Raw genomic sequence first — 22,358 nt, forward strand, 5'->3', positions numbered from 1 at the left:
ACAAATATGGATGCTCTATAATTTTGCCTTTTCAACTAACTGTCAGAAATCCCCAGCTTGGTACTTTGTAAACTGACCAAATCACTCCTATTTCTTTCTCACAGAGGGCTTTTCCTCTTGACTTCTCCCAGTTCTTTTGTTAGGGGGGCTTCCATATTCTAAGTCTCTCACACACCTAAGTTTAAAACCTCAAAGTCTCCTTTCCCCCAACCCTTCATTATCAACTGTTCACCAAATTCTTCCCAACCTCCAATTTGGATTATTATTACCTCTTATGTGGATTCCTACAATTGCCTCCTAACTGGTCTCTGTGTTGGTAAGGCTTCCTAGGATGAATCCTTCCCTTCCCAGGACCTAGGTCTGCATTGTCGAATAGGTCGCCACTAGCCACATGTGACTACTGAGCACATGAAATGTGGCCAATCTAAGTGGAGATGTGTTGGAAGTGTAAAACATACCAGATTTCAAATATTTTATATTAAAAAAAGAAAACAAATAGCTCAATAACTTGCTATATTGATTGCAATATTAAAAAATAACTATTTTTTGGATATTTTGGTTAAATAAAATATTTTACTACCTTCACTTGTTTCTTTTTATGAGTTTACTAGAAAACTTAAAATTATCTATGTGGTTCACATTATATTTCTAGTGGACTGAGCTGACCTAAATCCTCTCAAGAAAAATGCCTTTTGAAAAGAAATAGACTTTTATGGGTCATCAGATCATCCCCCCAAATTAAGCCCTGCTGGCCTTAAATATAATACTAGCTAATTCAGTTTGACTGTATAACTGCAGTTTAAATGTAGAGGCCACCACTATAGTTGAAAAGTGAACATGTGACAAGCTCTTAACTACTTCAAAAAGGACTGGTAGAGAGCTACAGGCTTATCCCACTGCCCACCTGTGATGGGCTTGGGCAGTGAAGGCCCTAAACAAGGCTGGCTGATCCCTGCTTGCCTAGCCACTCCTCGTACCTGCCGTACCAGATTCCGCTAGCCTCCCAGAGCTGTGGGGGGTAGGGCTGTCCCTGGAACAGTCTGAGGCATCACAGATACCCAGCATGTGGTGCTCCTGCGCTTCCTTGTGGGACCAGCTGATGGACAGTTAGGCTTTCAGCCTTGTAAGAAAGGATCCAGTTTTGAGGACCTGCAGCTCACCCTGTGCTCTGCCATCAGTGTGTGCAGGACCCAGCCTGCAGAGGTGATAAGAATCATCTTCTAAGGCTAGGATTCTCCTCCTTCCTTCTTCACTGGTTTGTGGAGGGAAGTAGATGTGTCCTGAAAGCTCAAGTTTTTAACTTATAATCTTTGCATCTGTTCAAAGCTCTTCTCACCTAGAAAATCTTTCCCTGAAGCTGCTCCAGCTCCCTATTTTGGAATTGAAAAATTGACATTTACCCTCTCCAATCTATCTTCACATTCTTTATTCAAACTTTGCACTAATCTACCCCCACTGTTGCCTTTTTCATGTCAACTCTTTCTCTCTACCCAAAACATTTAATGGCCACCACACCATCTATAGGCTAAAGTGTAGACTGAGCTTCTTCCCCTTGCTAGGAATGCCTTCCTTCCTCCTCTTTGTCTAGTTTTTGCCCATTTAAAGTTCTTACTTTTCTACCAAGTCTTCACTGGCCACTCTACTCATAGTAACCACACTGCTCTGAGGTTCTCCAATATTAGAACTTGATGGGTGCTCTCTAGACCAGTATCATCAACATCATATGGAAATTTGTTTAGAAATACTGAGTGCCTGGCCCCATCATAAACCTACTGAATCAGAACCTCTGGGGGCAGGGCCCAGCAGTTTGTTTTAACGAGCCCTCCACGTGACTCTGGTTCTGACTGAGAACTAATGCACTATAGTGTTTACTCACATACTGCCTAAGATAAAATTCCAAAGTAGTGTTGCTCTCAGGCAAGTTATTTACTGTCTCTGTGTCTCAGTTTTTTCATCTATAAATTGAGATAATAATATACCCACCTTAAGGTTTTTGTGAAGATTAAACTGATTTAATTTTTAGAGTGTAAGACTTGATAAGATTCTTTCATTTGTTTGTACTCTTAACAATACTAGGAATCCATCTTTTCTTTAACAAGAAGGTGAAGCAATCATCTTTTCTCCTTTAATATGTTCTGCCAATCTATTCTAATGTCATCATTGGAAGTGTAAGCTATTGAGAAACCTTTGTAAGTCTCTTTCAAAGTGAATTCAGTCATTAAAAAAGATGTTATGATATAATCAAGTAAAAACTTAAGCACTAGAAAAAATTCTAGTTCTTTATGTAATGCACTTGTATATTTCCACAGATACCTAATTAACATCAGCCCTATTTTTAGGATGAAGAAATTGAGTCATCAAAAGTTTATGTGATTTGACTCCTCTTACTTATCAAGTTCTAGATACAGGTGACATAAAACATTAGATATCAAATTTTTAAAAATTTATGCAATCATTTTAAGTCTTGATACATAGTTACTGAGTACCTGCTGGGTGCAAGGCACAGATATGGAGCAAGAGGTACAAAGATAGAAAGATATGTACTCTGCTTGAAGAAGTTTGCAGTCTTATAGGGAAGAAGGGACACTGCTATTTAAACATACACAGTACAATATAGAATGTGATCCAGCTTATAACAGGGACAAATCAAGTGAGGATAGAATGGGGGAAAGGAACTAATATTTACTAAACATCTTCTACAGGCCAGGAACTCAGCTAAGTCCTTGATACATTTTTTTCTCATTTAAGCCTCAATAACCCAATCAGTTTGTTGGTGTTTTGTTTTACAGAAACAGAAGTCACGACTTAGTGAACAGACCAGTGTTTTACAGTTATTTAGTGCTGAAGTCTGTCTGAAGAGGCAGAAAGTACTTCACACTGTGGGAATAGGAAAGGCATCACAAAGGAGCTGGATTTTTTTACCTTTTCTCTTTTGTGTTGATAGTGCTGTACCATTTTGGGCTACCCACTCCTTTTGGAATCTAATAAAGGTATGGATCCTTTTCTTACAAAAAACACACACAGGCCCTTTTAATACTTTCAAACAATTTTAGAGGGTCCACAGCCCCTCTTTACAGAACCCCTTCTCAGTAACTTAAGTCATACTTATTTGTGGGGAAGAAGATATTTCAGAAGCTAAGCAGCACCAGATTAAAAACTCTACAGACCTTCAGTTCCTGCAGTTCTAGCCTCCTGTCATTAATCTCTTTCTCAAGATGAGCTTTTTCTACTTGCATAGCACCTGCGGTTCGTCCATGCTGGCCAACCAACTGCGTCATGTTTTCAATCTGCTGTCGTAAAATCTCGATCACTTTGTCCTTTTCTGCCATCTTCAGCTTAAGGGCCTCATGCTCTGTCTGCATGTTTCTGAGATGATCCCCTTCATTCCTCAAGTGCTGCAGCTCCTGCAGTTTCAATTCTACCTGGGAGCGGAGATTCATGATCTCTGTATTGGTAGCCTCGATGGCCCTCTCTTTTTCCTGCAGGGAAGCTGTCAGGTCTGACACAGTCCTCTCTGAGCTCTCCAGGGTCATCTTCTTGGCTGTTAACTCTTCTACTACTTTGCGGAGCATCTCTTTGGTGGATTCAAGCTGAGCAGTCAAGGAGGACACTTTTTCTAGACTTTCGTTCTTTCCCTGAATTGCTGCCATCTATTTGTTAAAAAAGAAAGAGAATTTATTAGAATGCAATGTATTCATTTTAGGAGACTTTAACACACCACTCACTCCAAAGGACAGATCAACCAGACAGAAAATAAGTAAGGAGACAGAGGCACTGAACAACACACTAGAACAGATGGACCTAACAGACATCTACAGAATGCTCCACCCAAAAGCAGCAGGATACACATTCTTCTCAAGTGCACATGGAACATTTTCAAGAATAGATCATATACTAGGCCACAAAAAGAGCCTCAGTAAATTCAGAAGTATTGAAATTGTACCAACCAGCCTCTCAGACCACAAAGGTATGAAACTAGAAATAAATTATGCAAAGAAAACAAAAGCCCACAAACACATGAAAGCTTAACAACATGCTCCTAAATAATCAATGGATCAATGACCAAATAAAAACAGAGATCAAGCAATATATGGAGACAAATGAAAACAATAACTCAACACCGCAAAATCTGGGACACAGCGAAGGCCATGCTGAGAGGGAAGTATATTGCAATACAGGCTTACCTTAAGAAAGAAGAACAATCCCATATGAACAGTCTAACTTCACAATTTTAATGAAAGTAGAAAAAGAAGAACAAGTGATGCCCAAAGTCAGTAGGAGAGACATAATAAAGATCAGAGCAGAAATAAATACAATCGAGAAGAATAAAACAATAGAAAGAAACCACAATGAGATATCACCTCACACCAGTTAAGATGGCCAACATCCAAAAGACAAACAACAACAAATGCTGGTGAGGATGTGGAGAAAGGGGAACCCTCCTACACTGCTGGTGGGAATGTAAACTAGTTCAACCATTGTGGAAAACAGTATGGAGGTTCCTCAAAAAACTAAAAATAGAAATACAATTTGATCTGGGAATCCCACTCCTAGGAATTTACCCAAAGATAATAAGATTTCAGATTCAAAAAGACATATGCACCCCTATGTTTATTGCAGCACTATTTACAATAGCCAAGATATGGAAGCAACCTAAGTGTCCATCAGTAGAAGAATGGATAAAGAAGGTGTGGTACATATACACAATGGAATACTACTCAGCCATAAGAAAGAAACAAATCCTATCATTTGCAACAACATGGATGGAGCTGGAGAATATTATGCTCAGTGAAATAAGCCAGGCACAGAAAGACAAGTGACAAATGATTTCCCTCATTTGTGGAGTATAACAACGAAGCAAAACTGAAGGAACAAAATTGCAGCAGACTCACAGACTTAAAGAAGAGACTAGCAGTTACCAATGGAAGGGGATGTGGGAGGCTGGGTGGGGAGGGAGGGAGAAGGGAATTGAGGGGTATTATGATTGGTACACATGGTGGCACACAATTTTTTTATTTGAAACCTTCTTAAGAGTGTATTATCAATTATACCTTAATAAATAAAAAAGAAAGAAACAACACAGTGAGTAACTATGTTTTAAGGATGCAAAAGTAATAGCGAATATGTTTTTTTTAACTGTGTATGTTTTAAAAATAATTGTTTTTAAGTTGTTAGAAGAAATTCTGTGAAAAAAAATGAAAAGAGAATTTCATTCATTTGGGCAGATAAGTGGGGGCAACCTCAAGAGATATAAAAGTTAGCTCAAAAATATGAAATCATGAATCATATGCTAGTATCTACTTAGAGTAACTCAAATCATTTTGCTGTCAGAGTTTCCTACAGACTAAAGACCAACATGTGTTCATTAGACCAAGGTGGAGAGGCCTTCAATGATAACGCTCTGGGATGTGGAGCTTGGGGAATTCCCTCTGAGAATGTTTTCTATACCAATTTAAATTAGGGTAACACTGGCAATAGAGGGGAGTGTGCCAGGATTGGAGATAAATGCCCTTTCTATTTCTCTCTAAACAGCCCTCTTAATTGTACCTCTGAGAGACAAGTGAGTAATGGCTTTTGTCCAGTTGAATAACTGGCATTATCCCATAGTGGCTTTTATACACATTCTCAGGTTCACATTTGGAAAAGAGTTAAGATTTTCACTTCCAATCACTCCTTTCATCTTTCTCACTGCCCAGGATGGACCAGAGGATAGGCAAATGACTTTGTCTGGGTCTAAGCCAAAACTGGCCCCTGTGGCTTGCTTTCACTTCGGGAGAAGCTTACTCTTTTGTGTGATGCTTTTTATGTGTCTGTGGCAATTACTGGCCCTGGAACCATGATCTTCCAGGACTGAAGGTACACTGCTGTTAATAAAGCATTCCAGATTTTGCTATGGGTGCACTGAAGTGAAGTGCACCCACCCTGTGTATGTATCAGTCTCTATCAGTTTGGGGGGAAAGGAGGGGGAAGTCTCTTTTGAGGTGGAAAAACCAAAACCAAAAAACATCTGTTGTTTTTCCATCCCACTGTTCCTCAGATCTCCCTACAGTTTGCTTTTCTGGAATAAGCAATTATTAGGTTACCAATTTCTAGGTGAAAGTGAAAAGGCAAATGGATGGGTGTTTCATTACTCAACAGTGTACAAAAATGAGATACAGCACACTTTTCCCTCAGGAGAGACCATTTGGAGAAGCCATCCCACGTCCTGCCGACCTGCCGTTCCATCCGGCCCTGACACTCGCTCTTCACGGCCTTGAGGAGGGCTTCCAGGCGCTGCACCTCCCTGTTCCTGTCGTCCAGCTCCCGCCGCAGGTGGTCGACGGTGATGCTGTTCCCAGTGTCCTGGTCCCACAGGCGCTTGTTCTGCTCCTTCTCCAGCCTCAGCTCCTTCTCTCTCTTACGTAGGTCAGCCTACAAGAAGCCAGGTATGTTTCTCCCCCAGTATGAAATAATTAAAACTCTTTTTTTCCTTATAGTATTTTTGGAGTTTTTATGTGATTAAGAGCAATTATTTCCTAGAAAAATAAGTTAACATTTTTCTTAACTTGTAATTTCTAGCTTTACAAGTAAATCTCAATGGAGTAGACCCCAGATAATATATAATGAAAGAAAATTTTTGGCATCCTCTTTTTAAGTTTTGAATTTTCTAACAAAGGCATTTTATTTCACATGAAGTATGCTCCTGTACTAAAAAAATGCTCCCAAGGTTGAAGGGACAGTAGTGATTGATTTACTACTTCAGCAAGGGCAGAACAGCAGCCCCTGCTGGACTGTAGTAGTAACTGTGCTGTGAACAGAATTACTTCCCTCTTCAGTCACTAAAGAAATACAGAGTGTTTACTGTTAGCAAAAACTCTCTAAGTGGAAGGAACAAAAACACAAAGATCTTCAAAGGACTTATCACCCAAAAGAAAAACAAGACATAGACACAAACAACTGGAAGGGGTTTTTTATTAAAGAGACAGAGCTAAGGAATGATGGAGAGAAATCACTAAGGAGATCAGAAGGCTTCCTGAAGGCCTCTGAGCTGAACCCTGAGAACAGCCTGGTGATGCAGAGGTGAGGAAGAAGGGACTGGAAAGGGGCATGTGTGCTTTTCTGGGAGCACTGGGTATCTATAGAAAGAAAGGACTGGAAAGATAAGCAGGCCAGATCATGAAAGTCTTGAAAGGTAGGGAGTCCGACTCTATGGGGAAAGTAATTTCTGAGTGGAAAAGTGGCACATAAGAGCTGTTTTAGAAAGATGAGTATGGCAGCACTTCCCAGGCAGGCTTGAAGAGAGGAGAAACGAGTCAGCAGCCTTAGGAGGAAGACATTGCCATGTGCCAGGTGTGATGTGGGGCTTGAATGAAGGGATGGGATGGTAAGAATGAAAAGGAGGGGACAGGTTTGAGGAGCATTCCAATAGTGGATCTCCCAAGATTTTTAAATGACACATGAGGACATTGGGAAGCATGCAACAGGAGGGAAAGGAGTGAAGGATTGATTATCCCAAGGTTGGGAGCTTTCCACACAGTTGCCAGCTCTCCCTTTAGCACATGCTAACCAGGCCCATGCTGGCCTATGAAGGATGGCTGTACCAGCAGAGAGCACTGGACCTCAGAATGGGGTTGGTAGGAAGAGGAATTCATTCTACTGTACCACTAATATCACACAAAGGGGTTCCAAACCTTCCTTTCCTAAACCTCTCGGCCTGTAGAACCTGTGACAGAGGGCAGAGGCTGCTTCACTGTTCTCAGAATCCTATTTTCTTTCCTTTTGAAAAAAATTTTACCTAAACTTGTACTCAAATTTTCTATGAACATATATAATTTGTATGTGTTTTTAATGTTATTTGATTTTGAAATGAACCCTCAATACTAATTCATTTCAACAGAGTACAGTACCTAATTTAAGGACTATGGCTCTTTGAAGATCACTTCACCTAACTTGTAATCTACAGTTCTGCTTAAGAAAAAAAATAGTTAAAGTATAGAATATTATATTTTATATGCAAAACTTGAATAATATATTCAAGTGTAGGATATTCTATTATGTATATATGTACAAATATTTTGTAAAATTTGTAATTTTACAAGTGAAACTTATTTTGTGACAATATTTTGATGAAACACTTCCTAGAATCAATCTCACTCATACATTAGAACATCATCTTACCAGCAGCTTTTGAAGCTGATCATCCAGATTTCCAGATTCCTGACTGAACTGATCACGTTCTGTCCGTGCTTCAGTTAGCTCCGAGGTGGCAAGGACCAACTGCTTCTCTAGCTCTTCTATCTAAAAGGAAAGCACAAATCAAACAGTCTATGTCAGTGGGTAATATATAGTCTTGGGAAAACAGAGACTACTATTTTGAAGGCAAAAATTAAAGCTTATCATGCTGTGTTTTGCAAAGTTTTTCAAACTGAAGACCTATGTGGAATTTAGCCAGGGAAATTAGCCAAAATGATGTAGTTGGTACTGTTAGGTGTGGGCATTGTCTGTAATATAGCTCTCTCTAATTTTCACACTATTCAAGAATTATCTTCTGTGAATATGTAATTTGGGATTTAAGGAAGCTTGATGTATCATAAGTAACATAACACTGTGCAGAGCCCACACAAATGAAATGTATTATACCTAAAAGAGCTATTTTGTTATGAAATATTAGAGTTTTGATAATAAAAGGCATTGAATAAAAAAGAATGAATGGTAATAACAAGTTTTGGGTTTGGTCATTATTTAAAAATCACTCTATTTTGAAAGGATGGGTGATTTTATATGTGTGTGTATAATACATACATACATATATATATATGTTTACATACATCTTAAATATTCCAATCCTCATTTTCTTCAACTATAAAGATAAGAGTATCAATTTTAAGGGATTGGTATAGGTGTATTTTCCTCTCATAGACTATGTGTGACTATGTACATCTGTGGCATACACAAGAAAGCCCCCCTGTTAGTAACATTCCTACAACCCTTAATCTGCAGGTGCCGTACAGGCCAAGAGGTTAAGATCTCAGATGATGGAGACTCTGGGTTTGGATCTTAGCTGAGTCACCCAAACCCATAATTTAGATACTGAACTATCAAAATAATGGGAACATGTTGATACTTAGTGCTTTGCAGTGATACGTGACCTTTAACGTGATACCTGCGATATTATTTCATCATCTACTTTCCAGTAATAAGAAATCTTTCTTGTCTGTGTAAATGCTACATATTCCTTACTTCTAAGGCATCTGTTCAACAGGCTTCCATATCTACTATGTCAAGAATAAAACTTACTGTTTTGGGTGATGACTACGATTAAACCTTCTTAGAGAACAGAGGAGCAAGACCAACTCTCTTAATGATTCTTTAGTTTATTTTTTACCTGGACTAGGTTCATTTGAGATCTACATTTATTAATTCAGTACATACTAATCATATACACACATACATATGCAACCATCTCTTTGATAAATAAGTATGAACACACATAAGTTATATATATATATATATATCTTTACACATACACATATGACTTAAGAAAGTATTAATATAAGACTGTCAGTTTCACATTTACTTACAGAGTAGTAGCACAGCCTACATGGATCAGAATATATATTTTAATATATACACTGGATATATTTTTAAACTGACTCTGTATTTGATTGTATGCTATATATAAAAAGTATTTTACAAGAATTAGATATACATAAAACATTAGCTAATCGATAGACATGTGTTTATAGATTCTAAAAATGTTATAAGTAAGTATTTTAAACTCTGTGATTCTTTGGGGACACATACAGAAAAAACCTCACAACAATTCAACCCATTTGAATTATTTCCTAAGTAGTTTCCTAAGAAAAATAAATGAATCATATCAGTTGAGATAATCTCTTCAGCTCTATTATTATTACTGGGAAACACTTAGTAAAGACATGAGGAATCTAGGAAAAAAACCCACAAACTTTTACTTTGGATGGACAACTATAATCAGAGAGGCAATATGAAAAGACTACGTAAGAGTCAAACATCTTAGGTCCTGATTTCTGTCACATAATCCACTTGAGTCTCAACTTTTTTCATCTATAATTAGAAAAGAGTACTCTAGGTGATCTTTTGACTTCCTTTCAATTCTGCTTCTAATACCTTTTTACACGACAAAAACAATATTAATGAAGATGAATTAAATTTTACACCCATCTTAGGAAACAAAATATGGTCAAAGAAACCATATTTTGAGCTATAAATTTAACAAGAACACTTTCAATATGAAAACTTACTTATATGATTAAAACATTTTCTATTCCTAGCCTTGCATAAAACCATTTCTATATTTCAGCAAAGTATTTATATATGTACTTTAAAAGCTTAAATAAGATTTGTTCTTTTATATCTGTTTTCATTTTTTTTTAAATTTCTGGATGACCATTTGATAACACCAAACTTGATGGTAAAATCTATGAGACCAAAATAAAAAAATAAAAGAAAAAAGAGCAAAGTCTTATCTTTCCATCTAAGTTTACTAAGTATCAGAAATTCCTCCAGACCCCTGCAGGGACATTTGTTTTGTAGTTGTCAGTACTGACTCAACTGCTATAGCTTTGCTTTACCTTTCACTTTTTAGAATACAAATATTCATGTTAATTTGTCATTCAAAAAGATAAATGGTGAGTGAAAGGGAAAACCACTGACGTAGCAGCTGAGCTGATACAAACAGCTGTACAAAACACTATAAAGAAAGCCTTTTAAAATGTCCAAAATAAGTACTGCCATCTTAGATAAAGATTTTTTCTTTCTCTTTTATTTTTAAATAGCAGCACTGGTTTTCCCTTTCACCACCCATGAATCTACTTTTCAGTTTGGATCACTGGGAAGTACTGGGATCTCATTTTAATCTTACAGTGATTTTAGAGATTTTAACCAATCAAACCAAATGGTATCTTTTGTTTTTGTGCTTAAAAAAGGCACAGATACTGGATAAAAAGGGATGCTGCAGGTCAGCACAGAGGTGCATTGGCAGAATAACACAAAGAGGTTTGCACAGAATCTTCCTGCACAGTATATAGCTCCAGCCAGTGCCACTAAATCTTCACTTTTTGAGGATGAAATTCAGCTCAAATGCTTTAAAAGTAGAAAAAATAAACTTAGAATCAAAATCATAAGATATTTTTTGTGGTCAAAAGGCAAAAGTTAAGAGTAAAGCCAAATCTACAGAGCCAATAGTGACAGCTTCTACTGGTCCAAATTCATAAAGGGGAATTCTGGAGGTTCTCCTAAAATGGAAAGAGAAGAACAGAGAACAGCATTATAGTTAAACACTTCTGTAAGCTGCAAAAGCTACATCTAAAATTTTCTTTGGCACATTCTCTGTTTTCACCAATATGAAAATACTTTTCTTAATTTGAAGAGAAACACTGCCCTCTTAAATGAGTTTTCCTTAAACTTATGAATTCTAGCTGGAAAAATTTTGTACAGATCTGTCATGTCATCACTTTTTAAAAATAATAAATACTTTTATCTGAAGGAATCTGACTTCAGGAGAAAATACTAATACTACCTCTCATAAAATATGTTAATGTATAATACCAACAAATAAGGTTTTCTTTCAGAGAAGTCTCACTTTTAATCACTTTTAATACAGCTTTTATATATTATTATTTTCCCCCCTATTATTTGGACAGTATATACTAAAATGTACACTGAGACATTAGAAAATAAAATAGATTTTAAAGTTTTAATAGGCTTTCATAGTGTAAAGTCAAGGCATATGATGATGAAAGAAATTAAGCAAAATAATTTGTTGTTTAGATTTTACATTCAATTCATTAGAACAAAAACATTTCTTAACAATAGAATTTTTCATGGCCCCAAAATGAAATCCTTTTGTTACAGACTGTATTCAACTCCATATCAACATGACAGGATAATTATCTCTCAGCATTACCTGACTAAAGGGCGTTGCTACTGTAAGAGTCCAGTTAACCTTCAACTAGATGCCAGTGTGATTGGTTCAATATGCTGCCTTATAAATCTCAATGATATAGATTAAATTTAATTAAACATATGTCCCCCTTATTTCTATTAAATGTTGACTAAGACTGTCAAAATTCTTGATGATCCACAGTTTATGTCAGAGCAAAATAAGAATGATTTTAACATCGTATCTACATGTATTATCATGTATCTAGATGACCTCAAAATGTTCATCTAAAAAAGTCTGCAGCCATTCATCTGGATGCTTATGCTTCCATAATGCCAGGATATAATGTTTATAAAAACTAAAAAAGTATTTTTTTATTCTTTGGATGGATATTTCAGTATTTGTTAAAATTTCCCACCATGTCCGAATTTAGAGTTGATCAGCATGATGATATATATCAGACCATATGCAAATTAGCAAACAGTGGGTGATAGCTTACAAAGCAATAATTTTTCCAAATAACATTACAATGGAAAACTATAGCAATTTCAAACTATGCAAAGAAGTGAGTTGGGTTTTATTTAGTCCTTCATGGCTCTTCAAACGGCTTGCCAATAATCAATAAATGTTTAATCTTTTCAAAATGACTTGAGTAGTGATAAATACCAGTCATTGTACTGGACTGTAACACAACTCTTCTCCTGTTTCCTCTTTCACTATCAGATTGCCAATGCCCATTATGCCCATGCGCCCACCCATACTACACCAGAGGAATAAAGCCTCCTCCCATCCCATGTTGTGCTGGAATCATGACCATCCTGCAGCATGGCATGAAGACTTACTGTGCTGGCCTGGTCTTCTCAGAATGGGGTGAACATCCCTGCTATTAATCTTTAGGGCAAAAGCTCATTCTGAAAAAGAAACTAGAAGACAAAAAGCACCCTCAAGAAGCAAAATGAGCAAGTGCTTCTCTGGCGTCTTTGCTTTTGGGTTTAGTCTTTAAGCAGTCTAAAGGTTCCTTAGGCTGCTTCTAAGTGGCAGTGGTTGAAAGGACCTTGATAACGATTTAGGCTAAGAGCTAAGCACGGAGGTTTTAGTAGGGCAGTGTTATTCAAACTGCAACCCACCAGTGAACCATGAAATCAATGTAGAGAGCATCAGATCAGCATCTGAACACAACAGAAAATAGCCAGCATCATTTATAATATGGGTAAATACTGCTTTGTGAAACACGTTCCGTTTTATGTATGTACTAGATCATAAGGTAAACTAATTATTCCTGTGGAGAGGGATCAAAAAATTAAAGGCACTGCTGTAGAGGATCCAAATCTCATAACTGAGATTATATGGTTTCATGTTACTCTTTATTATTTAGACTTTAGTAAAGCCACGTCTAAAATTTCCATTCTTAGTTTAGCTATGCTACAGAGAATTAAGGTCGAAATCCTATATTCTGTGATTGAACTGGAGAACCAAGGAGAAACAGCCCCCTCCAGTGGCCAGCAAAGGATGACCGTGGTAATTAAATGAGGGGTCGTCGGAAGAAGGGCAAATGTCTGGATGAACTGGAGCTGCAATATTCAACTGCTTCTTCCCATGTGAAACTTTTTTCTTGTACTGTTACCCTGTGGAATTGGGTCATTTATAACAGAAATCTGGTGGCTTCTTAATATTCTATTTCTTCCCAATCAGCTAACATATGAGAGGTCAGTGATGGTTAACTAAAAATGATAGTTAGAATTGTAGGTTCTCTTATCCATACAATGACTGTATATATATATATATAATTTATCTTCCAAACTGGGACACTTTGTAGATGAAAAGTGGTATTCACAAAACAGGACACTGGGAGAGGTGTAACTGGGACTGCTCTTCAGCTATGGAAAGTGTGAGAACAAAAACAACAGAATATCAAATATTAAATAGTATCTAGTTTTAAAAGGAAGTATGTGATGAGAGATTATAAAGATTTATCTCCTCAATTATTTTTTATTTAGACTAATTTAATGCTAATTCAGTTTTCTAGCCGCACAATGATTAAAAATTAGGAGTTGAAATAAAAGCTAAGAGGTGGGCCCCTAAAATAATGAGTAGTATGGGGAGACCAGTTGGTACCAAAGCATTTGCTAAAGCTAAGTCTTATAATTAAAACTCTTTTAAATTTTTTAGAAACTTAGCTTCAAGTATGCAATATTTTTTTTCTAAGAATGAATTAATTTGAACAATTAAATTTTATAATTTAACATATAGATATTTGGCCTCTTACTCCATCTCATAAACTACTTTTAATTTGAAATCATTACTTTGATTCCTCATTTTCAAACAAACTATTAAGAACCGCATAATTGATTCTATGTATGACAGACTCTGGAAACAGAGCCGCAAAATCTAAACTCACCTTGTCCTCATACATCCTTTTGGCTTCTCTTAATTCAGAATGTAGTTGAGAAACAGTAGATTCCAGATCACTGAGTTGACGCATATACATTGAATTTTGGTTTCTTGCTTGTTCTCTAAGAAAGGTTTAAAGAGGAATAAAGCAAATAGCAAACTAAGAATAAGTGTGATACCTGTGGGTACTCTAGCTTTTAGATACTTCCCCTCATTATTTTATATGGCATTATTAGGCCAAAGGTCTTTTATTTTCCACAATTGAGCCTCAGCTCAAGAATGTTAACTGTTGAAGTTGGGTGATGTCTGTATAGAGGTTCATTTGCCCTATTTTCTCTCTACTTTTGTATATGATTGAAAACATCCATATAAAAAGTTTCAACACACAAATTCAAATTATAAAACTTTATGAATATGTATATGCATTTTATTTATATATATTGTCATATACATATAGTGTGTCATTGATTTATCCTATCAGTTGAAATAAAAACAATATTTCAAACATCCAGTTCCAAGAGGTCTAAATAGTTGCAAAAATATTTCTGATATGGTCATATAATATTATCACTTAAAAATCTTTTCTGTCCATTTGCATATTAGAAAAGTTTTACTTTCTTGTAGAATTAAGAACTTTTTTAAAGATCTTAGAACAGAAAATTAATTAAAATAGTATCTCTAAAGATAAATGACTATCAGTTTCAAACCACCAGAACACACGTACTGAATGATTTCCAGTTGACTCTGGATACTACTGGCCTGGCTTCGAGCACTGTTAGCTTTCTCAGTAAGTCCTGTTATTTCAATTTCATGTTCACTTATTAACTGCTCAATCCTATAAGAAGAATGTGATGATTGTTATTTGATACATAAGATTTTGCCTATGATTATTCCAAAATTAGCAATTTTCAGCACTCTCAAATTTAGTATTTTGTTTTGGCTTTGAGTGTGCTACTCATTTTATGACAAGTGTCTAAAAACAGGTCCAGAATCCTGTACTCAAATGCTTTGGGGGCCAGCTAGGCTTTGGAATTCAGATTTCTTTTGATTTCAGATTTCACAATAGTAATAAATTACAAATACTATATGTTATATGACACTCCCAGGGAAGTGTCCTATAAACCAAACATATTACTAATGCAACAAGTTTTTTAATATTCACACTACCTCATAAAGACTGTAACAAGCTTTACATCAGCTCAGGTAAGGGCTTGCTAACAAATGAGTGACAAAGACTCTCTCCTTGACAAAACTTTAGTCAGGCTCCTCTGAGACCTCCTCTAGTCCTTCCCCTTGGCACCCTTCTCCCCACCACTCACCCTCAAGCCCTTACACATTTGACTTACCCAGCCCAGCTTAGTAAGAATCTTGCAAAGTCAGTTAGTGAGAATACCCCACACCCTTGATGTCTCCTCTCAACAATTTTCCATCCATTGACCCCCTCACCCTGTTCCTTGCCTATAGGTCCCCACTTTCGCCTCATCTTTTTCCCCTACTGCAATAGTTCTGAATAAAGTCTTTCTTACATTTTAACAAGTGTCGGAATAATTTTTTCTTTAACATGAATTTGCCACAAATTTATGAAAACAACTTTTGTATTTCAGAGCTTTAGATTTTGGATCTGCTGATATGGGACTGTGGACCTGTTGGGTTTAGTTTCACTATGTTTTTCTATACTTCAGTCAGAAACCTACCTATCTTGATGTTGTTGAAGAAGTAGTTCTACTTTGTTCTGTGCTTCAGATTTCAGTGCTTCGAGCTGATCCTCTACCTGGTTATAAAGAAAGAGACACTTATTTTGGGACTGGTAAATAAATCTAAAGCATGGAAAATTTAGAGGTTTCCAACTAGAGGAGTGCTTTAGAAAATGCAAATGGAATTAATGCTAAAATTGGATACAGTCTATCTCTCTTTCATTAGATCTTTTACTTTGGCCATACTCTCATGAAGCTATACAGGCAAATCAAGGTAATTCCTTTTACTTATTGAGAGATCATTGCAGAAGCAACTTCTGTTAGAGAACAAAAATAACCTGACTTACTTTAAAGGATTTTAAAAATGTATATGCCTAATATTGTTCTCTTAATGAATTTTAATATAAAACAAAGTAGTGTTCTCACCACTTACTGGATATATCCTCCCTTTAAGATAAGAAATCTCTGTGTCTAATTCTCTCAGGATTTTACTAATAGCTGAGCCCATGTTGCAGAAGTGGATAGTAGACACGCTGTCATGTTCATATATTTTCTTGCCTGAGGCTTCTTCAAAGTCAACTAGGATTGATTGGATTTCTTGAAGCACTCCCTCATGACTAAGCATCATCTTTCTTAGCTGCTCTATCTGTGCGCTGCTATCTTTCAGCATATCCTCCTTAAGGCATTTGGCAGCTTCCAGCTCATGCACTGTATTTTGAAGCTGATTTCTTAAATCCTCTTGAGACTGACTCTCCCTTCGTCTACGAAATGAAAGAGAAGAAATAATATTGATGAAATTCATATTCACAAAAGTGCTTTATACTACAAAGAGTAAAACTTTAAAATAATTTCAGATAACAAATCCCAACCTGATGTCAGCCATGGCGTCTCTCTCCTTTTGCATCTCTTGAAGTTTTGTTTGCAAATCAATGATAGACTGCCTTAAGTACAACTTATGTTTCTCATACAATTCATTGCTCTGAAAATAAAAAAGACATCCAAATTAGTTTTCACTAGAGGAACACATTTCCTTATAGCTAATAATTTCCCCCAAAATACATATATATATTATTTATTTATTTTTATATGTACTTCCTTTGCCCTTCCTCATAGTTCAGGACCTAATTGACCATTTCTCACCTAACTACTGGAATACCTTAACTAGTCTCACTGTCAAGTGTGGCCCTTTTCCATCCATTCTCTATTTTATAACCCAAATGCTTTCAAAACCAAATCTGACTTCTGGCTCAAAATAGAGATAGGTATAAGTTTTATTGCTGAAAACAGGAGAATTAGTTGAAATTTGAAAGTCCCCCCATGTCCCACTTAATTTAAATATTTAACAGCAGACAACCACCACCCAAAATTCTAGGTATTCTACTACAAAGGAAGTCACTCAAATCTCTAAAATCAATTACTGAGGGATTTGCCAGCCTAACACTTGACGCTCACCCCATTATCCCAGAGCAAAGCCATCAGGTTCTGCCCATGGGAAGAGAGTATGCCAGCGGTTTTTTCATTGTTCATCCTAGAGAATGAACAAAAAACAAAACCACCGATCACTTGAAAGATTACAAAATAAAAAAACACAGACCAAGATTTAACAAATAAGCAAGCATCCAGGAAAAAAAGACACAAAATTAATGCAACAATGGAAGGACACTTCCTAAAATTTGTATTTACAGATTGTCCTAAGTTTAACCTAGGAGACAATGACCAACTAATAACAGCTTTGGAAAGAGAGAATTGAGGGAACAGAGGGGAAAAGACTATCAAAGAAAAAAACGACTGAATCCTCAAAGCTGAATGGCACAAATCTGCAGACTGAAAGGATCCACTGAATTTCTAGCACAGGGAATGAAAAAACTAAAATCCACACCTATACACATTATGGTGGAATTTCTGAGATAAAAAGACTCCGAAACTTCCAAAGAATGAACTTCAATTCAGGAAAAACATCATCTACAAAGGAACAAGAACCAGACAGACTTCTACTTCTCAATAGTAATATTGAGTTCAAGGACACAGTATTTTCAAAGGATTGGGAGAAAGTGACTTTCAACTTTTCCCAGCCAGAGTCATTCTCAGAATGCAAAGTTTCTTAAAATTCATGTCCCATATACTCTTAAGTTTCTAAAGATGTGCTCAAACTAAATGAAGAAGTAGATAAAGAGGAAGACAGAGAACAATGAACCCTGAAAATCATGCATCGAACCAGGAAAGCAGTGATAGGACTCTCAGGAAAAGAGTTACATAACAGACTTAAGGAGAAACTCATCTAGCCTGTAAAAAAAGACAGAAGACTCCTGAAGAGTCCTGGGTCAAAGGAGGATTTGAGAGAAAACCTGTATGATAGTTTTTTTGTTTTTTACTGAAACATTGTTTATATGCAATCTTACATTGGTTTCAAATGTACAACACAGTGGTTCAACAGTTACCCATATTATTAAATCCTCACCCCCTCTGGCATGGTTACTACCTATCAATGTAGAAAGAAGTTAGAGAATCATTGAGATAGCTTTTTTTTTAATGAGGATATGATAAAGGCAAATAGCATAACAACAAAAAAGGCAGTTAGGAACCAGTGGAATAAAAAATGCTACACAAGAAAGGAAGTGTAATAGGATAGTACCTGATTCTGCAGGTGACAATGTTCATATATTCAATATAAAGTAATTCCTTTACGTTCTCCTCTTATAGTCCAGGTGAATGACTACACTAGTCTGGAAACAGATTTGAGAAATAGACATGAGGCACACTGGATTGACTTAGTGATAAAGTGGTTGCCAGGGAAGAAGAAGAGGTATCAAGAATGAATCAGGTTTTCATCTTGTGCAACTATGTAAGGTGCGCTGGAAGAAGACTGGGTTTGGGGAGAGATCATGTATTCAGATGGAAATGAATATAAAACCTGAGAAACAAGTAGAAATGTCAGGTAGGTATGTGGATATACCAACTGGTGTGGTGTTAGGAGTTCTGCACGAGGAATATAAGTTGAGCATTCATTATGCATAATTGGCAACAGAACCAATGAGAATTACTATTACTGTCTATGGACAGTTTTGCTGGAAAAAAATTTGAAGAAGAATGAACTCAAATAAAATCAGGGGAGTGTGTTTCCATGAGACCTAGGAGAAGAGTGTTTCAAGGGGAAAATGAGAGTCACCTGTATTAAATGTTGATAAGGAGTGTAAAGCATTGACTGATGTAGCATCACTGCTTACACTTACTGTAGCATAGATCTCACTGTTACTATCATTTTCTATTTTAAATATTTCAGCTGTAAGTCTGCAAATGTGTACATTGAAAGGACCACATCTTTTTCATCTTTATATATCCAGTATTTAGCACAATATCTGTTACATAGGAAGTTCATGCTAAGTATTACAAATAGCCCTGTTATTTATTGATTTCACCATGTTTATTGGGAGCCAATCACATGTCAGATACTCTGACAGTGGATGGATATGGAAAATGAATTAAGACACTGTTTCTTTCGGGTAAGATTCCTCAAGGGAGGAACAACCTAAGACAGGCACAGTCGCTGGGGGGTCATCAGGTGAGAAATTGGGGATCAACAGAGGTGAGGCTTAGAACCTCACCCCCCCTGTTCTGAGAGAAATCTTCTGCATATGTGGATGTTTTATTGCCCTTGTCTAGCTTGGATTAACACATAGTCTACAGGCACACACCTGATCATATACATTTGCTCTCTTACAACACTAAACTATGTTTTCTACCTTTATGTTGTATCTACCTACCACTTCAGCATCTTATTAAAAATAATAAAGAGAGAAATGTGGTATCCACATATAAATCAAGTATAAAAATCAAATGTGTATTCATATTTGAACTGACTGTTTATAGTTCATAATGCATGAGCAAAACCAAAAGTTTCTGTGATGACTGCCCTTGTACTGTTCACCATGTAACTTATTCACTATGTAAGAATTTGTTCTCCATGTAAGAACTTGTTCGTTATGCTTCAGAAGATTGGAGACTGACGAAAATTAGGCTTGGGGTGGATTAATGATTGTGCATTGAGCATTGACTCCCCTATACAGAATTTTATTGTTGTTAACAACCATTTGATCAATAAAAATGAGAGATGCCCTAACAACAACAACCAAGAAAAAGTACACACTTCCAATTGTAAAATAAATAAGCAACCGGGATGTAATGTATAGCATAAGGAATATAGTCAAAATATTGTAACAACTTGGTATGGTGATAGCTGGTACTTAGAATTATCATGTATATAAATGTTGAATCACTGTGTTGTACACCTGAAACTAATGTAATGTAATACTGTGTGTCAACTACCCTTCAATAAAAAATAATTATCTAAAAAAAAAAAAAAAAAAAAAAGACACTGTTTCTTTCTCTCTTTGGTAATTATGTGTTCCATCTGTCTATCCATCTATCCATCCATGTTTATTAGTGTACTTATAAGGTATTGTCAGCTTGTGTTTATATACAAGCTCCCCTTCAAGTCTATGAACTCCTTATGAGTCCTATATTATTCACCTTTATGTCCTTTATACATAATGCAATAGTACATTAATTTTCAGCACTTCATAAAGTTGTAGCTTTTTTTCTAAAAATGCTCACACAGTCTGATGGAGTAGAACAATGTGTTAATGAACACAATACAATGTACAAAATACTACAATAGACATGTGCACAAAGGACAACATCTGTACAGAGGAGCACACACCTAATGTGGTCCAGAAGAAAGGCTTCCAGGAACAAAATTCTTGAGTTATGCCTTAATGGGTAATAAGAATCTGCCAGGCAGACAAGGTAAAGAAGAGGAAATGGCCTGGGCAAAGGCACGAAGGTCTAGAATAACATGGTACATCCAGGAAAGAGCAAGTAGATTGATGTTGCTGAATGGAGGGTACATACAGGGAACAGGTAGCAGATGAGGCTAAACTGTACAGGCAGAGGTTGTATCACTAAGGGCTTTGTATGCAATGGTAAATTCGACTTTTAAGCTTATAGACTACTGGGATCCAACTTTTAATTGTAAGTATGTCTAAAGCCACTTTGATTCTATATAAGGTCCATCTGAAATTGTTAACAAATAACTTCTATGTATTATTTAGCTATCATGTATATACATATGTCTAAAAACCAATCCCTACCACTGCTTTGTAAAGGAAAGCCAGGTATTGTGAATAGCAGGACAGCAGGCCTGAACCCATTATTAAGTATAATTACAGATGAAAGTCATTAATTATAAAATTTTGAACTATACAAGCTCATTAAAATTAACCATGAAACCAAGACATTGTGATTGATTATTAACAAAAGAAAAACTGGTATGTCAGCTTTTCATCAGCCCAATTTTTAACACTGAAATAGAAGACATAGGTCAAATTAACAAGTTTAACCAATAAATCCATTATTAAGTTTTTCTTCCAGGAAGTTTAGGTCCTTTTCCAAGGCAATGTGCACCACTGTCATCCCAAAGGCATTAGGTACTAGAAGAAAAGAGTGCTACTCACTTCATTTAGTCTTCTCTGCAAATCTTTGACTTGATATGAATATTCTTCCAAAACACGTTCGATGTGTTCCTTTCCAGGGCAAGGAATGACTTTTCTATGAGCATCAAGCTCCACTTCATATTTAGGGAAGAAAGGAATTTGTGTGAAAGTCCCAGCTGTACATGTGTTTTCAGTTATTGTACCACAAATAGATGACACAAAAAATGGACTTGAAGAGCCTAAATATGAAAGAATTAATCAATAAACTTAATAATAAAATAATTTTGTGGCACACATATCCTAGCTGATTCCCTTATTGAACCACGAAGGCAATCAAGGTCTCAGGGGGAAAACAGACAAGTCAAAGACTCTAAGAGCCCCGAGAGAGGAACATAAGACAAAAAGAAGTAGATAAGGGAGGAGAAGGGAGTTTTACTTGATACTGATCACGTGATACTTGAGCTGAATGAGCCTTGAAGCACGTAAGAAGTCACTAGCACTTCTTCCAGGCAGCGGTAGCACTATGACTACTGCCCAGGAGGCTTGAGATCACATGGCATATTCTGGGCGAAAGGAAAGCAGCAGTCAGAGGAGAGAATGAAAATGTCGGCCAGGCCATGAAGGGCATTTGATCATGCCGCGGTGTCTGGATTTCATCTGGGGAGCTCTGGGAAATCATTAACGGACTTGAAAGTAGGGAGTCATATACCGCGGTTTGTGGTTTGAAAAGACTCTCTGGCTTCAGTGTGGAGAATGCACTGGATGCTGATAAAATTGAAGGTACAGAATCTAAGTAGGCAGGATAAGGCTTTCAACAATGCAGGCAAGAAATGGCAAGGGTCTGCCCTAAAGCAGAGACAGTGGTGATAAGACACAAGTGCA

General features: G+C 36.6%; 1 protein-coding gene across 1 annotated transcript in view; it reads right to left on the reverse strand.

Moving 5' to 3' along the window:
* The window catches only part of CCDC158 (coiled-coil domain containing 158), a 74,052-nt gene that overhangs the window by 46,579 nt on the left and 5,115 nt on the right, over nt 1-22,358 (reverse strand). Inside the window, exons 2-10 of the mRNA XM_036896782.2 lie at nt 21,498-21,715; nt 16,857-16,966; nt 16,421-16,748; nt 15,988-16,064; nt 15,018-15,128; nt 14,301-14,415; nt 8,158-8,277; nt 6,214-6,411; nt 3,168-3,650 (exon numbers count right to left, since the gene is read on the reverse strand). Coding sequence (XP_036752677.2) covers nt 3,168-3,650; nt 6,214-6,411; nt 8,158-8,277; nt 14,301-14,415; nt 15,018-15,128; nt 15,988-16,064; nt 16,421-16,748; nt 16,857-16,966; nt 21,498-21,715 — 1,760 coding nt within the window. The remainder of the gene's footprint in view (nt 1-3,167; nt 3,651-6,213; nt 6,412-8,157; nt 8,278-14,300; nt 14,416-15,017; nt 15,129-15,987; nt 16,065-16,420; nt 16,749-16,856; nt 16,967-21,497; nt 21,716-22,358) is intronic.

Source organism: Manis pentadactyla, chromosome 5 (assembly GCF_030020395.1).
Source record: "Manis pentadactyla isolate mManPen7 chromosome 5, mManPen7.hap1, whole genome shotgun sequence".
NCBI classification, from domain to species: Eukaryota; Metazoa; Chordata; class Mammalia; order Pholidota; family Manidae; genus Manis; species Manis pentadactyla.